The 18458-nt window shown below is 45.9% G+C and overlaps 1 protein-coding gene across 3 annotated transcripts in view; it reads left to right on the top strand.

The window, feature by feature from the left end:
- Positions 1-18458, top strand: part of qkia (QKI, KH domain containing, RNA binding a) — an 84531-nt gene that overhangs the window by 57459 nt on the left and 8614 nt on the right. The window contains exons 5-7 of one of the 3 annotated variants that reach the window (XM_062523682.1): positions 10939-11026; positions 14184-14615; positions 18320-18394. In XM_062523682.1, coding sequence (XP_062379666.1) covers positions 10939-11026; positions 14184-14615; positions 18320-18394 — 595 coding nt within the window. Of the gene's footprint in view, positions 1-10938; positions 11027-14159; positions 14616-18319; positions 18395-18458 lie in introns of all 3 variants that reach the window. The other 2 variants (XM_062523681.1, XM_062523683.1) reach the window with 2 other exon arrangements.

Genomic DNA, 18458 nt, shown 5'->3' on the forward strand with positions numbered 1-18458 from the left:
CCAGTCGTCACTTTTGCTTCCTGTCCAGTGTGTGTGACTACCGGTGCGTAAAAGGCCATCTGCACTACATGACTAGTGTGTGTGTTTGTGTTTGTGTGAAGGAGGAGAGTGCTGACACGGCTCACACTCACAGACAGTCAACTAATAAGACGACTCTGGGATTGTTTCAGTGTTGAGGTTAATGACATGGATGTCTGTGTCTGTGTCTGTGTCTGTGTGTGTGTGTGTGTGTGTGTGTCTGTGTGTGTGTGTGTGTGTGTGTGTGACGATATACTGTAGATGGGTTTCTCTGTCAGAGCGTGAAGGATGCACAGAGACGCTGAATCACTGTGCCACATCCACCTGTGCATCCTGCAGGGGAACACACACACACAAAGACTGTGTTTGGTTGGAGTGGCCGGTCTCTGCTTTCCAGGCGTGTCACCGTGACTCAGGCTCAAACGTCGCCCCGGGGAGCAGCAGGCTCTCTGCAAAGCATCATGGGAATGCTGAGCAGCCTGAGCCACTGGCCAGTGACACGGCAGCAATCCAGCAGAGTGGGAGAGAGACAGAGGAAGAGATGCATGGAGCCCGAGTAACAGAGCAGGATTGGGAGAGTGAGCAGACGAGAGACTCAGATGAGGAGAAAGAGGGAGGAATGGAGGGAGGGAGCGTGGTGTAGAGAGAAACCGGTAGATGGCAAATGAGAGCAACAGAGAAGGAGACTGAGCAAGAACACCTCTCTGCAAGTGAGCTACTGCACGTCAAACTTTCAGAGCTTCTGTCTCCCATTGAAAGATTTTTCTGAATGGCTGTGCAGTGTGTACACACACACACATGCACGCGCTCACACACACACATACACACACTGCTTTTAATGCACTAATCAAAAGAGATTAAGTGTTTTGATTGGTGTATATTAACCTCTTGACACCACCGCCATTTTTTTTAAGATTGAAGGCAAATACTCCAGCTAAACCTGGTAACTCTCTGACCCTCTCCACACACACACACACACACACACACACACACACACACACACACACACACACACACACACACACACACACACACACAGACGGTTCAGCTTGACTGCAGTCATAAATGCACTTAATTGTGTGCATTGACTCTGGCTGACCCTTGCTGTCGTGGAGATTGAGGCGTGACCACTCCGTCTGTCTTTGGCCAGGGCACTCCATCTCATTGGTATTCAGAGTGGCCGCTAGTCCCGTCCTGAAGAGCCTGGTGCGGGTGGATGCATGCATACTTGCTTGCTGTGATCTGTTGTCAGTGGGCAGTGTAGGAGTTGTGCAAAACATGCTTAGAAACACAGATAATGGTGCACACACACAATGACTAGACTGTCAGGGCAGGGATACACTCGCACACACATACAGGTGCACCTCAAATAATTAGAATACTCCTCATGAATTACAGCTCATGGAAATCAAAGAAAAGAATAAAAAGTAAATTAGTGTAAATAATTTGTAATACAGAGAAGAGAAGACCTCTAATTAACTAATAAAGTCAAAAATACCATTAATGGATTCCTGAGCCTTTAATCTCAGTCTGGTCAAGGCAATGGACGTTTCCCACTATATTCATTTTTTTTACTGAAACATCATTTTTATCAGGTGTAGTTTGTGTAGTCTGTGGGTAGTTTGATTGTTGTTATGTTGTGTAATGGAATGTTTTAAGTGTCTTCTGGAATGCAGTAATGCAGTCGGCAGAGGCCTGTAGCACTTCTTGTTTGGATCCCCTCTCTCTCTCTCTCACACACACACACACACACATGCACACACGTACATACGCACACACACAGTGATCTGTAGCACTTTACATGCTCCTTAACTGTGGTTTATGGTGATATTACACTCCTGCTGGGAGCCCTGGTCTTCATGGTAGGCCCTGTGAGCCTGTTGATCTTGGTCTGTGTTCTCCTTTAGTGAAGGATCAGTTGCTGAGGCATGTCTTGCCTGTGTGCGGCTCTCTCCCCTCTCGTTGCCATTATTGTGATGATGACCTCACCTTGTTCCGTCCCTCCAGTCGCCCTCCTGGCGGTTGCCCGAATTAGCTTCCTTGCCCCTCAGGGGAGGACAGGTGGCCTCGACCCCAGGAGCACACCTCCCTACTGGGACATGGCTCCGCTTTGGCTTCCCTCTACCCTCCAGGCCCTGTCTCTGTCTTTGTGTTTGCCTCTCTCTCTTTCTCTCTCCCTCCCTCTCTCTTGCTCTCTCCAAGTCTGCCCTGATAATCCGCCACACCCCTGCGGGCAGCAGGAAGTCAGGAGGTGGTGGGTGGAGAGGCGAGCAGAGCAACACGGTCACTGGGGGCCTGAGTAATCCCCAGTAGCAGGTGGAAGCTGCAGGGGAGTCTGGTTGAAGCCCGGGGTGGGTGAAGGAGAAACAGAAAGATGTCGCTCTTAAAGGTCAGAGAATTTCCAAAGCCTTGTGTTGTCTAAGCCGCTATAAAGCTCACAATTAGCCATTCTGCCGACAGACAGAAATTCCTAACAATTGAAGAGGCGATAGTGTTTGATTGCAGTAATCCTGCTAAGACCTACATCGCCCAACCACCCTTTCCTCCCACCCGCACACACACAGACAATCACTCACACCCCCGTATTCATAGATGATTGTGCGTACACGTGCACACTCTCTCCAGTTATAGACCTGAAACACCTCTATACTTCACTTCAGAGTCAGGAAGTGAGATGGGATATGGCTATAATAAAGGTTCAGGTGGGATCTCTGTTGTGCACGCTCAAAGGTGTGTGTGTGTCTGTGTGTGTGTGTAGCATGGCGGCTCATCCTCTCTACTTTTGCGAGTGACAAAACGCCCTGTGACTAACTTGCAATCACCTCAGCAACTTTCAGAAGTCAACAAGTTCACAAGTTATCCCTTTTAATATACTCATGCACAGCACACCCGGACAAATAAACGCAAACCTAGTAGGTCACAGCCTCCCGGAGTTTGGATCTGCCCCTTGACAGAGGAAAGAAGGGGTGGTTTTAATCCACCGTGCTCCCCTTGGTCCAATCATGCGTGGCTTTGAAGAGCGCTCATGTCCAATCAGGCCTTTGGAAGAGCCCTAATCCTGTTATTGAGGAACAGCACCATTGAGGGCTGCTGTTGGTCAGATAGCATCCACTGGGTGTATTTCATCTCTCTCAGCCCCTCTGCTCTCCCTCTTTCTCTCTGTTGTGTTCTACCTGTTCCCTCTCTAGCTCAGTCTCTGGTTCTCTTGCCTTTCTCTCACTCAACTACATCTCAGTCTTCTTCTGGCCTCCCTCCCTGATTTTTGCTCTTTGTTTCTTTTGCGCTTTGTCTGTCCCTCCCTCACATTCTTTTCCTCCTCTATCTCTCTCCTCTATGCCTCTCTGTGTGTGTGTGTTGTGGGCTGAGGGGGCTGTGCTATGTACAGAATGCCCCAGAGGCCTCTGCTCTGGGCCTACACCCCTTTCATCTCGTTCTCTCCACCCCCCCCCCCTCTCTCTCTCTCTCTCTCTCTCTCTCTCTCTCTCTCTCTCTCTCTCTCTCTCTCTCTCTCTCTCTCTCTCTCTCTCTCTCTTCCCCCCCCCCCCCCCCCCCCACACACACACATCCCCCATAGACCGCTCCACATCTCCTTTTTATCTCCTCTGCTCCCTGCCTTGTTTGCACAGGAAAATGGGATTGGGCGCAACACACACACACTTAGAGCATCCCTTTAAACCATTAAAAACACTCTCTTACTCTCTAACTACACTCAGCAGCCCCCTTTGTATATATATTGAGAAATAAACATGAACATGCACCGATCTTTAGGGTATTGTGTAAATACACAAATACACTCCCCCATTCTCTCCCACACGTTCACACACTTCTCTTGCATCTGCACACAAGCTTAACTTTCTTTCTCTCCTTTTCTCTTTCTATCTCTCTCTCTATCTCTCTCTCAAACACGTGCTCACACATACTCACTCCGATTGGTGCTGTGTCATGGTGGTTGGGCTAGCATGTGTCTTTTGGCTCCTGGGGCTTGGTACAGTGTTCAGCAGATTGACAGAAAGCTTTTCAGACACATTCAGGTCATTTTTATAGATGTATTATTTTTTAATATAGGCCTATTTCCTCATTTATTTGGGGAAGCGTGCTCATCAGCCCCCCATGTTGTCAGCTTGTTAGCTATTCCTTTTTCATTAGCCTGCCTGATTTTCCCCAGAGGAGCATGAGTTTATGGAACACGACCCTCTGGAAATGCAGACGGAAAATCCACCATGCTGCTCCTGTCAATCAAAACACACACACACACACGCACACACACATACACACATACTCCCTAAGCTGTGTCCTTGACCGATTCAGTTTCTCTGCCGGCACGGTTGGTGCCGGGAGTCAGTCAGCGGCCACCCCAGGCTTTGCCTGGAGACAACCTTCGCCTAGTCTTTTGTGTGTGTGTGTGTGTCTCCACACGTGTGTATCCCTCTGGCTCCCACTCAACTGTTAATCGTTCACACTACTTGAGTCACACGCACACATTCTCATACGGTATGTAGTCTGGGCAGGGGTCAGGGTGCTGTGTCTTGAGCCAAGGTCACAGTGACACATAGAAGAGCTATACTGATGTCACCTTTAAAAGAGTGGGTGTGTATGTGAGCAAGAGAGCGACTAGGGGGCGGGTGGGGGGGTTGGGGGTGTGGGGGGTTGGGGATGGGGGGGTTGGGGCAGCTTTGACAGGAAATCAGAGAATCTGATGCAAATCCAGCAGTATTTAAATCCCCAAATCAGCCTCCTAAATCCCCTCAAGATATTCTCAGCTCGATTGGATGGCTTTAAGAGATCACTGGGACAGAACAATACAGAGGCAGACAGAAAGAGGGAGGGGGGCAGAAAGGGCTCAGTGAATGGAGAGGGAAAGAGGGAGAGAGGAAAGGACCGAGCGAATCAGAGAAGAGAGTCAGTGTGAGTGAGGGAGAAAGAGAGAGGTGAGTGAAGACGATGTATGAGAGAGACTGAGAGAGAGACTGAGAGAGAGACTGAGAGAGAGACTGAGAGAGAGACTGAGAGAGAGACTGAGAGACTTACAATGATCTGATGAGGGCTTTGCTGCAGTGTTCCACGGGTGGAAAATAACAATCATGTCAAATGTTCCTCTCATTTGGGTTTCTTCTCCCTACCGTAGTCATCCTCTCCACTCAACTACGTGTGTGTCTGTGTCTGTCTTTGGGGGTGGGATGCACCTAGTTGCAACAGAACACATTTCTGCAGCTATAAAAAACAATGCAGCTTCCTTCAACACTGTCAGGGCTTTGTAGCATTGGTGAGTGTGTGCAGTGGTGTGCACCATTGGCTGGAAATGTGTGTGTGTTGGGGGGGGGGGGGGGGGGTGCATATTGTGGGATATTGATAGGCTGGTTGTTGTTCTCCAAGGCTGAGAGAATCAGCCCAGTGAAGGCTACTACTGACACGGCCATACATCCACCACACACACAGAGAGAGAGAGAGCGAGACGGAGAGACAGACCAGGGACGAGTCTGGTTGGGATGATTGCTTCCTGTGATTGTGTGTGGGGTCTTGGTGCTGAGGTTTCCTGTGGGCATTGTTCTCTTCTTAAGCTAGTTCATGACCATCACTAAAACATACAGCTTTCTCTCTCTCTCTCTGCTTTTCTTTGTTTACTTGTGTTTATTTATCATATGCTCTCAATCTCTCACCCTCTTTCTTTCACTCACAAGCCCCTTTCACACTGACCGAATTTAACGCTAAATCAGCCAAATTTAACGTTAAGGCTATTGAACCCTAGCCTGGTCCTAACCATCCCATAATACTACCATTTCATTTCGTATTATGGTCTGGAATTTCTTTGCTCTGAAGCGCTTGCAGGAAGCGGGAAGTAACGCCCAGTTCTGGTTTGAATTGATTGGACAGCTCTCACCCAATCGGCGATAGTTACGCATAACAACATAGCGCAGGCGTTTAACGTAATCGTCACGAGCGCCCTCCCCCTTTTGCCCCCACCAACCCGTCTCTTCGTTTATTGGCTGCTTTCTGGAGGGGGGGCGTTCTGTTACAATTCTACCGAGCAGAATGCTCCACAGAGGAGCACGGCCAGACTCGTAGTGGAGGCAATCCTTGGCCGGAAGTACGTGGATGGCTCGCGAGGCTAATTGAACCCATCTCGGGGGGTAGTATTATTGCCGAGGCGGCTTGAATGTGAAAGGAACAGGTCAACCCCGCTATTAGGGGTGTGTGACTGATGACGACGTATTTGGCAAGGCAGGAGGTTAAAATACAGGAAACACACAAGAGACAAGGACAACTTTAGCTGCTGTGTCCATATATATACATCTATGGCTGTGTCCACCAACCGCTTTTTTTTACGCTGAGAGTGCCCTGAACCTCCTTTTCTCAGTGCTTCGGTCAAGTGTTTATTGTTGCTATGTTACCAAAACCGTCTGCTGCTAGCCCATCTGTTTGGAACGTTTGCCTAATGCTAGCTAACTAGCCAACGAGCTAACTGAAATAGCAGCAGTCTTTCAGGACTCAGAACACTAAAATATGACTTCGACAGACAAAAGGACCTCATTTGGCATTCAAATAACATAACAAGTGACCCGCCATCATTTGTAAACTAAACCACGTAGCACTAGCATGACAGTTGTGTTTATCAGTTTATCTCCGAGGTCTGAGGCAGGCTTAACGTCATTGTTCACTCTCAAATTTCGTGTGACGTGCTGCTAGGCAATGCCTCCCAAAACTCGCCTCTGAACTCTGCTTCAGGCGACCCGGGACCAAAACACGTCTACCTTTTACACTGCGAACTCCCCCTGCACCCGCTATTTCTTAAACGCTAATGTATCGTTTCTCAGTCTGAAAAGGGCTACACACGCAACCTGCCTCCTCGTGTGGGTGTGTGGAGGCCGGATCTGTGTGGTCTGAAGGCGGGTACAGCTGGCCGTGTCCAACCCCGCCTGTCTGTTTGCCAGTCTCTCCTCTTATCCTTTCCTCCCCCTCTTCTTGGCTGGTATATTCCTCCTTCTTCATGTTTCCATACAATTCTCTCCCTCTTACTGGCGGTCACCCTTTCTCAAGCTCTATCCACTAGGTTTTGCTCTGTATTTCTGCTCTTCTCCCTCTCTCTCTCCTCTGGTTCCTCTCTGGTCCTTTTCGTCCCTCCTCTGCTAGTTTCTGCCTTCCTCCTAGCCCTCATCTCTGTGTTGTTGCTGATGTTTTGTCATTAGACACACACGTGCACGGACAGGGGGTCTAGCCTCTGATGCCTGTGTTTACTGTGATGCTAATTGGCCTGATTTGGCCATCCTCCTCTCTCTCTCTCTCTCTCTCTCTCTCTCTCTCTCTCTCTCTCTCTCTCTCTCTCTCTCTCTCTCTCTCTCTCTCTCTCTCTCTCTCTCTCTCTCTCTCTCTCTCTCTCTCTCTCTCTCTCTCTCTCAGTGTGACTGGCAGCTGGAGCAGTGGAGTAATGCGTGCCTGAGCCAAAAACAGGCCACCAGAGGAAAGGCAATTGTCTTCCTCTGTCCCCCGCTTCCACCCCTTCTCACTCTGTCCTTTTCTATCTTGTGTTTTCCTCTTGTTCTCCAAGCACATCTCTGTTTAAAACAGCAGCAACACCATAACAGCACACACTCACACAGACCCCCCTGCTATGTCTACACTTCGCCTGCCTAGTGCCATTGTGAGCATGGCCACGGCTGTGATGTTCCCTACCTGGATGGGCACCGTGGCATTGTTTATGGTACCCGCAGAGGGGGTTGGGGAGGTGATTGAGCCAAGGCATAGGTGTGAGGAAGAGACAGCTGAGTGACGCGGTGGCACTAGTGTGGCACCTCCAAGGCACCTGGGTGGCATTTCAGTGGCAGGCCGGCCCTGTCGTAATGTCAGATTAACTTTCATTAAGTCCATCAGAAATGGGAAAAAAACACAACGGCTGGGGAGACAGGGCTGACAGCTGCTAATTGTTCTTGTCCTCTTTCTCCCTGGTGATGGAGAGGGGGTGGGGGGTGAGTGTGGATAAAAAAGAGAAGGTAGAGGGCAGAGATGGGAAGGAGAGAGGGATAGATGGAGTTGGGAGTTGTGTGGGGGGGGGGGGGGCTGGCCAGCTGGCAACGTCTTGCTGCTGCGATGTATTGTGAATTTTGGCCTGGGCTCACTGTGCTCTACATCCATATGCTGCGTCCAGAGGAATCCATATGCTGCCCACAGATAAACTCCTGTCTTGTAGTAGTGCCAGTGTGCTCCACCATCTGCGTGGGAGAAAGTTTAGGAAAATGAACAGTGTATGGAAGGGGGGAGACTTATTATGACCCCATTGGTAGGTTCAGCGAAGCATCTATCTCAGTCCACACACACACACACACACACACACACACACACAGCCCCCACCACCACCATCCCCAATGATGGTTTTACTGCTTCACTGATTTCACAAATAGGCCTCATTGATTGAATCTGATTTCTCTGGATAGAGCTGGTTTACTGAGTGGCTTCGCGTGTGTGTGTGTGTGTGTGTGTGTGTGTGTGTGTGTGTGTGTGTGTGTGTGTGTGTGTGTGTGTGTGTGTGTGTGTGTGTGTGTGTGTGTGTGTGTGTGTGTGTGTGTGTGTGTGTGTGTGTGTGTGTGTGCGATTTTGTCGGAGGAAGCCTGGAAAGGAAACTTTTTCTCTCCTCCCTGCCGGTTCCTGGTCGTCTCCTGGTCTTAAATCATGGAACTCGTGGTTCTCTTGGGATGTTCTGCTCATTGCTCTTCTTGTAACGTGGTTCCATTCTTGTTTTTCTCTTCCAGTCCCCTGAGTTCCACAGCCAATCGTGCTGCCCTGACGCATTACAGCAGCTTCTCAGAAATCCCCCAAAATACCCTTTCTTTCACACACACACACACACACACACACACACACACACGCACACACATATACTCTTCTTCTCCCATGCATAGACAATGACACGTGTGCATACATACACACCATCAGAGTGTTGACAGTAAAAAAAATCTTCACTTACACAAGTCCCCACCATCAACCTGTCACCGAGGCTTTCTGCTAAATCCCAGTCGGGCATCCATTAAACCCTAGTTGCTAACCTCAAAATGACCTGGAGTCTGCTAAAATCCTCTGGCCTCAGGGGGGAGCTGTGGCGCACGCAACAGAATCCTGAAGTGGTTCAGGTCGAAATACCCACAGTGACCTGGGCTTGATTCCAGTGTTTTTTTCTCTGTTTGTATTTTCTTTTTTTCTCCTCACATTTTGCTCCTCAAGTTGAGGGTGATCCTGTTGACCAGTCTTTCTTCCCTCCCTCCTTTCCCGTTTCCGCTCTCTCATCTCATTTCTCTTCGGAGCACACACACACATAGAAAGAGAAGGGAAAGAAGATGGACTTGCACAAACACACATTCTTATCTCAAACACACTTTACTCCGCCTTTGTCTTGCCGAAGCATCAGCCAAGCTTTGCCGACTGACAGCTGTGTGTGTGTGTGTGTGTGTGTGTGTGTGTGTGTGTGTGTGTGTGTGTGTGTGTGTGTGTGTGTGTGGTTTTTTTGCTTGCTTGCTTGCTGGTGAGGACGCTCAGCAGTGGGAGTTGATTAAAGCGTTGCTGGTGGGATGACTAGAGTGTGAAGGTCTGCAATTTGCCTGGTGAAACACAAGCTGATTAGTTTGTGTGCATGCAGACACACAAATGCATATGTTGGCTGTGGGGGCAAAATGTACCCTATAGGCTAAATGAGCTAGCCCAACTTTTTATGGTATCTCACATCTTCTCTGCAAAGAGGGAGAGAACAGAAATCTTTGTGTGTGTTACTCTTGTCCCCCCCGCAAAGCAAAGCATGACTCAGAGTGTTTTGGGAGAGGAAAGGGTGACTCATTCATCTTCAAGCTCACACACACACACACACACACACACACACACTATATTAGGCTAAAGTTTACCAAATGGTGTTTTCACCTGGACTAGGGAAGACCAGGGAAGAGACATTGGTTTTCCCATACACCCCAATATGTGTGTTTGTGTCTGTGTGTGACCATTGTAGTAGACAAGTCTTTGCACAGTGTTCAGAGACTGAAGTCTCATTGTTGAGAGGGATGGCATTTTGAAAACTAAAAAAGACAAGAGAAAAGGGAGGAGGGGGTGGCCACTGAGTGTTGACTGCACAGCCAGAACACAGCACACAGGGACCAAAACAAAAACAAAGTGGACAACCTTGAAGAGTGTGTGGTGTCTGCAGGTTGGTTGAGGCTAGGTGTGTGTGTGTGTGTGTATGCGTGTGTGTGTGTGTGTGTGTGTGTGTGTGTGTGTGTGTTCGTTTGTGTGAGTGCAGACAGCTTGAGTTTCAGTTCCCTTGGCCAAACACACTTCCAGTAGTCCCCACGGCTAGCCTGTCGCGTTTCCATGGCTACGATACAGTTAGTGGCCAGAGGGGGAAAAAATAAGCAAAAAGTGTTGTGTCTGTAATTGTGTGTCTGGGAGGAGGGGGACATAGACAGAAATGGCTTCCCATGAATAATTCTACTTCCCTAATTTGGTAGTAATGACAGTTGTGTGTGTGTGCATGCATGTGTTTGTTTATCGAAACATTAATTGACAGAAACGGTATTAGCAGGGCTGTATTACTGTGTGTTTTGATTGTGCACATGGGAACAGGAAGAATTAAAATGATTATCCACTTTTGTGGCTCTGATTGAATATATAATAATGTTCTTCCCTCCCTCCCACTGCTGGCTGTCTGTCTGTCTGTCTGTCCTTTTTTTTGTCTGTTTGTCTGTCTGTCTGTCTGTCTCTGTGTGTCCCTAGGTTGTGTCTTCTATCCAACGGCTCTGCTAGTTCATGCAGTGTGTGACGTACACATTTTCCATACTGTGTGTGTAAGCGCTAGTAGTGGGACAGCAGAACAGTCCTGTTTCTCTAGCTGCAGTCTGCAAGCTTTAGCTGAGTGAGCGGAGTACTGACCATGTGTGTGTTTTGTTGCAGGCTGAAGGGGAGGACAACCTGAAGAAGATGCAGCTGATGGAGCTGGCTATTCTTAACGGAACATACAGAGACACCAACATCAAAACACGTAAGAGATACACTCTTAGAGCTGTGCCCAATGTCGAAGGGGTTATAATTAGGGGTGTAAAGATTCACTGAGTGATGCATATCAGTAACTGTTTTGGACGTTAAAGATACAAGTGCATCGACAGGCGAAACCCCCCTACATCGGTTTAAATGTTCTATGAACCAGGCAATGCCCGGATTTTAAAATGACAAATCGATTGTAATAAGCAAAGCTGCAGTGGAAGACCTAACGTTATATTGTTACTTTCAATATATATGTTACTTTCAATATCATGAGACCCATCCTGATTGGCTAACAAATCAACAGAGCATCCCGTAACCTTCTCCAAGTAGGGGAAGTAGTGTCACTGCTGAGGTGGCAACAAACTAGTTGCTGTGCACATCTGAAAGTTAACTGGGGAAGGAGGGTAATATTGCCTACCTGTCATTGTTGATGTGACAAACTTGCTTCTCACAACATGTGTTAGCAGCCTCCTTATTTATGAAAGGTAATTCAGGCACCTTTTTCCCCCTGGTTCTCAAAATTTAGCAAAGGCTACAGCTTCACCACAGAGGTTTAAACTATTGTGATTGGCTCAGCAATTAAGAAGAAGGTTGACAAATGTCTCTAAACAAAATCACTAAGCCAATTCATAGAGATCTATACAAAGTTCTTAATGTCAAAATGTTTGTTCAGTCTTTCAATCCAGTCTATCACGTTTTTGTGTTTTTTTTTAGAGAAATTATGAACCCAATGATATGCTATTTTTTCTTGCTCCATAAAATAACAAAAATAACTTTTATAGCCTACCCATTTGAGATATGTATTTCTATAGTTGGGTACTATAGAATGGAATATAAGATTTGATATTAAACAAATGTTAAGGACTGTGTTGCATTTTGGGGCCCCACTACATTTTATCGCGACTTCCGGTCGAGACGCTGACAAGATGGCAGCATGAGGAACCAGCTCCCGAATAATTAAATGCATTATGCGTCCTTAAGCCTAGAATTATGACTGAGTAATACATTATTACATGAAAAGGGCGATAATGGCAACCAAGGCAAAAAAAGACAAGACAAAATTACGTCCAGCAACGATACAAAACCAGAGTAGGCCTAGCTCTCCGAGTACCAACATGGCTGAGGCGGAGGCTAATCAACATACTGACACCACTAGCATGATTCTGCAAGAATTGCGAGATTTTCGCCGGGATGATAAGACACAACTAGAAGACATAAAGGAGGAAATAACCAAAACGAACAATAGACTGGACGAGGCAGAAGAAAGAATTGGTAAAGCTGAGGACAGAATTCAAAATACAGAAGACATAATCTTAGAAATGATACAACTTAAAGCGCAGATGGAAGCTAAGATTACTGATCAAGAGAGCCGATCAAGACGAGAGAATATACGCATTTATGGGATACCAGAGGAAGCCGAGAATGAATTCCCATCTATGATTGAGTTTATTGAAAAGTTGCTTGGTGGCAATCTGGACATTAGGGACACCACGAGCCTTCAAATCGAGAGGGCACACCGGGCGCTTGGAATTAAACCACCTTCTACTGCCACTACATTTTATCTCATCCAAATAATCTGAATGGGATTGAATCGCACCGAATAGGTCTGTATAAAACGTATAGTTTCAGAATTATGTCATAGCTTATGCATCTAGATCCATATCTAATTGTCTTATAAGGGAGAGATCCACACCCCTAGTTATACACTTTGTGAATGACCACACACATTTTATTGGTTATATTCATAGATGCCAACTATGTCACCGACACACACACTCACACTCACAGGGAGGGGCACACACACCCACACCCACATCCACACACACACACACCCACACCCACACACACACCCACACACACACACCCACACACACACACACACACACACACACACACACACACACACACACACACACATTGCTCTGTGCTCTGTGCTCTGAGGGTGCCCTCTGCTGAATCACATTTGCGACTCTGCATGATAATGGTTTGCACCATAGCTCTGCGGCTATTACGCTCATTCGCCCACACTCACTCACACAGGTTTGTGTGTGTGGATGTGTGGGTCTCTGTGTCTGTAGATGTGAATAACTGTAGTTGTGTCAGACTGGGTTGTATCCCCCACCCCACATCTCAAAGCACTCCAGTGTTCTTTACCCCCACCCCCACCCCCTCTTCTCTTTCAACCACTGAATGCTTACTGCCATTTGAATGATTTTATGCACTTGATTTCACCTCCATCTTTTTTTTATTATTATTATTATGTTTTAATGTCCTGAGAATCTGAAATGGTGCCACGGTCATGCGGGCCTATGTACTTATATTTCCTTGTTAGGCTCTGATCTTTGAGTCCAAAAGGAAATCCCCAGCCCCATCCCACCCCATGGCCACTGGCTCTATTTCAGATGGAGCATTTTTATCTGATCATATTTGAGCTGTAATATATATGTGTATATATATATATATATATATATATATATATATATATATATATATATATATATATATATATATATATATGTGTGTAGTTCCCATGGTGGTGTGCAAAAATGTGGTGTTTTGCATCTGGTGATCAATGCTTTTTTGTTTTTGTTTTGGTTGTGGGTTTTAGTCCTTTGTGTTCTGTTTCTTTTGTTGCTGTAGATGTTGTGGCTTGTATGTGGTGTAGCGTTGATCATTGCATGGACTAATTTTCCTTTTTGTTTTGCCTCCTCTTTCCCCCTGCTCTCTCCCTTCTCTTTTCCTGCTATATATCCTGCCTTAAATTTCTCACCTGTGATTGTCACCCTTTACACACACACACACACACACACACACACACACACACACACACACACACACACACACACACACACACACACACACACACACACACACTGTTGTTTGTCATTTCTTTGGATTGCTGCTTCCTCTTTTTGTGGCTGTCCTTTCCTTTTCTCTTCCCCTCTCCCTCCTGTCACCCTCTCTTGTGTCTCTGCCTCTCTCTCTTCTACCACTACCATCTCTCTCTTCTACCACTACCATCTCTCTCTTTCTCTCTCTCTCTCTTTCTTCTACCATCTCTCTCTCTCTCTCTCTCTCTCTCTCTCTCTCTCTCTCTCTCTCTCTCTCTCTCTCTCTCTCATCTCTCTTAGCTCCCCTTGCATTCTCTCTTGCAGCGGCAGCTGCAGCGGCCCAGGGCCCTCGCCTCATCGCGGCGCCCCCAGGCCAGGTGCTGCCTCCATCAGCCCTGCGTCCTCCGCCTTCACCAGCCGGTGCCCCCCCCATCATGAACATCATCCGGCCCACACAGATGACAGCAGCCATGCTGCCTAACGGCACCCCGACCCTGGTGCCCCCTGGGCCTGATGCAGGCATCATCTACACCACCTCCCCCTACGACTACCCGTACACGCTGGCGCCCACCTCACTGCTGGAGTACCCCATGGAGCCTGGCGGCGTGCTAGGTAAGCGGCCGTGGGGGCTGGGCTTTGGCTTTGGGGCGCCAGGGGCCTTCCCTGCTCATCAGCAGGACGGCGGTCTCCTGTACACGGGCGGGGCGGGCCTGCTGGACGTTGCGGGGGTCAGTGCCCAGCAGGAGGCACTCAAAGGTAAATACACCCTGTCCAGCTGAGGCCGGACTTACTCGGGGGGGAGATCTGGGGTTAACATGCAACACTACACACACACACACACACAAGAGAGGGGCGTGACAATATGACTGAGCCCTCAGACAGAAGGAGTTGGTCCTCCAAAGGGATCATGAGGGGAGACACTGGCTGCTTTAGGGGAGCATGGCAAGGAATATGGCTCTGCGCTTCAACAGTTAGCCTCTCTGTGTTGGAACAATTATCCAGACTGTAGCTATTTTTATTTGTATTTCTTTCTTTAATTAAAGAACAGGAATATGGCTGTCCATTATTCTTGATATCTGGGCACGCATTCGTTGTGAGAATGATATGCTTGTGTGCGTTGTGCATGAACTTTTTTGTTCTCTCTCTTGTCTGCTGGTGGATTCCCTTCAGATGCCAGATAATTTCTTCCTCTTTCTCACTGACTCTTTCTTTTATTACTTCCTTTCTTTCTCCCTCAGTCTTTTCCTCACTTTTTCTATCGTCTTTACTCCTTTTTTCTGTTCACTTTTCTTTCTCGCTTTCTGTCCTCTCTCTGTCCCTCACTCTCCATCTTTCCCTTTCCACATCATCCCTCTCTAAGCATCACTCCCTCACACTCTATCTCCTGTATTCATTTTCTCCTTCTCTCCCTCCTTCACTCCCACCATGCTGCCAGCAGTAATGGTTGCATGGCAGAGAAGCAGAGGCAGCAGTGGTCTCTTTCCCCTGACAGGCCTCTTCATTAAATTCTTCCAGCATTTCCCCTGTCTCTGCTTCCTCTTAGTATCACCCTGCTGAACCCCCTCAAAGTGTCTAGGGCATGAACTAAAACTATCGTGTGCTGTGTGGAAGCATTGAGCTTAGTATCTTGCTCATGGTAATCAATTAGAAAATAGATTTTGCCTCGTTTTTGAATTAGTTTTAGTGTTTAGCACTTTTCCCTTTGTTAGAATTGGGGCTTTTTGTGTGAGTGTGCCGATATGTATTTGTACTGGACATTGCAGCGGTCAAAAAAATTACATTTGTTTGCCATATAAGTTTTGTAAATAAATTACATAGGGCAAATAACAAGAATAGAAAGAGGGACCTTGCTGTACATTCTGCTTTAATGAAGTGTCTATGGCAACTACTAGACACCAGAGGGATATTTCACAAAACCTAGACAGCAGGCCAGGCATAGTTCTAATGTGCTATTGTTTTATTAGTTCAGCCAGCTGTCACTCCGATCAGACGTTTGTTTTTGAAACGCTTTATTCCATGTACCTATGGCAACAGGGTTAAACGGATATGGAAGTGTATTTTCTTTGTATGTTCTTTTGGCTAAAGAACTGCATTTTAAAAACTGACAAGAATATTGCTGCACTTCTAAAACGATTTCATAAGAGTTTAATACACCAATTTAATTTTATCGCTGTTTACATTCTCGGAAGTTGTTTAATGGGAAGTTTGGAATCGAGCGTCTTTTCGCCCGTGCTGATGGAGAATGTGAGCGTATAAAGAATAGGAAGAGGCCTTGCAGAACCTCCTCCCTTAATGAAATGCCTATGGCAACCACCATTCAGGTCATTACCTCTCACTGTCATTGTATGTGTTTATACACGTACCTTATGATTAATTTACGGATCATATTGATCTAGTGTCTCCTCCACACCCATATATAACACATTTTCGGGCCTCATCACCACCACCACCTATTCTGTGGGCAACGCAGGCTCCTCAATCTGTCTGGAATCTCCAGACATAGTAGAGAGCTGAGTGTGGGCGAAAGCAACTACCAGCAAATGTTGTCAACGGTCACTCCACTTCTGGCTGGCACACAGAGACAAACCCTCAAGCAAGCACATGTACATACACTCACTCGCAAACACGCTTACATATTCTTGTGCACTTACTTAACCTACTTATATATGCATGGCTACACACACAATTATACAGAAACTGAAATTTGCACTCACATTAGCATATGCATGGCTCAGATGCGTATACTAGCTAACTCTAACACATTCACTGACAGGAAGCAACACACATTCACACTTGTACTCATACTAACACATGTACACAGACACACACTCTGCCACTCAGTGCCAACACTTAGAAATCTGATGTAACGTCTTAGTGCATTACACAACATAGAAACCCTGACAAGAATACAAATGAAGGGGGGACTCTAAACATGTGAGAAATCAATTCCTACTCTTTGGTCTTCTCTAAATGAATTTGACAGATGAATCCCATCTATTCACCACCATACTCTCATATACATACTGGAAAATGGGTTTGTGACCATGGTAACAAGTTCTTGCCCACAGCCATCAGACAGAAGAAAAACAATTCAGACTTTGTTTTCGGTCTTAAATATATATGTTAGCTTTTTTCCCTGGTTAGTTCTGAGACTATTTAGTTGAAATAAAACTATGCCTGCCATCTGGTAGACAGGCATTGGGATCACTGCTAAACACTTCATACACACACACACACACACACACACACACACACACTGAAAAATAGATGCTAAATGCTATAGTCATAGGACCATCAGGTACAACACAGCGTGAAGTGTCTCCCCATCCAATGTCTGATCCAACAGTCTCACAAGCCTCTCTGTGTGTGCATCTCAGTACTGTGGAATTTTATAATAAAGTTATGAATTTATATAAGAGGGAAAAAATAAGAAAAGAAGTATTTATTTTTTTCAATGCCTGTTTTTCTATTCATTGTCTATACATTGTCAATATGTGTATTAGAAGTGTATATTATGTACATGAATATAGATGTGTAGATCTATGTGAAGGTGATATGTGGAGATATGTAATTGTTAACTGTAAATATATATATGTGTGTGTGTGTGTGTGTGTGTGTGTGTGTGTGTGTGTGTGTGTGTGTGTGTGTGTAAAATACAGGTGCATCTCAAAATAGAACTTCACTTTTTTTTTTTTTCCTGTTATTTATGTAAAAACTGAAACTTTCATATAATCTAGATGTATTACACATAAAATGAAACATTCCAAGTTTTTTGTTTGTTTTAATCTGGATTATTTTAGGTTACATCTCATGGAAATCAAATATACAGTATCTCAAAATATTACAGGAAAGAAAGTACACTGTCGTTCAAACCTTTGGGGTCACTTAGAAATTTCCATCACACTCCATTATAGAGAAAATATCAGCTGAGATCAGTTGCATTGTTTTTTTGTTTTTTTTAATCAGTGCAGTAATTCAGATTACATTATGAATTTACATAATTGAAAAAGGGTTCTCCAATGTTTTTTTCAATTAGCCTTTTAAAATGATATCAGATTAGTAAGCCAAATGTGCCTTTGGAACATTGGATGAATGGTTGATGATGGGCATCTGTATTCTTATGTAGATATTGCATTAAAGGTCAGCCATTTCTGAACAGTCATTTACAACATTAATGATGGAAAACATGACATTTTTAAGTAACGCCAAACTTTTGAACGGTAGTGTATAATAAAGAAATGTCAAACTGAGTAGAGGTATTGTTTTTATTTTTTTTTTAAAGCATTCAATTTCTCAGTCTGAGCAAGGCAATTCACTTTTCCACTATGTAGATGCACCTGTATGTATATGTGTGTGTGTATGTATGTGTGTGTGTGTATATTAAATATACTGTGAAGAATCCTGAATTTTCCCTCCTCGAAGTGAGCAGTGTCTAACCTTGTGGACCTGTCACAATCTAGGTGCAATGGCAACTAAAGTGAGACGGCATGATACGCGAGTCCATCCTTACCAAAGGATTGTGACCGCTGACAGAGGTTAGTTGTAGACCATTAAGACTTGTTTTTACATGTTCTCTGAGCCCAGGTGCTGGGCCGACTC

This window comes from Sardina pilchardus, chromosome 20 (assembly GCF_963854185.1).
Source record: "Sardina pilchardus chromosome 20, fSarPil1.1, whole genome shotgun sequence".
In the NCBI taxonomy this organism is placed as follows: domain Eukaryota; kingdom Metazoa; phylum Chordata; class Actinopteri; order Clupeiformes; family Clupeidae; genus Sardina; species Sardina pilchardus.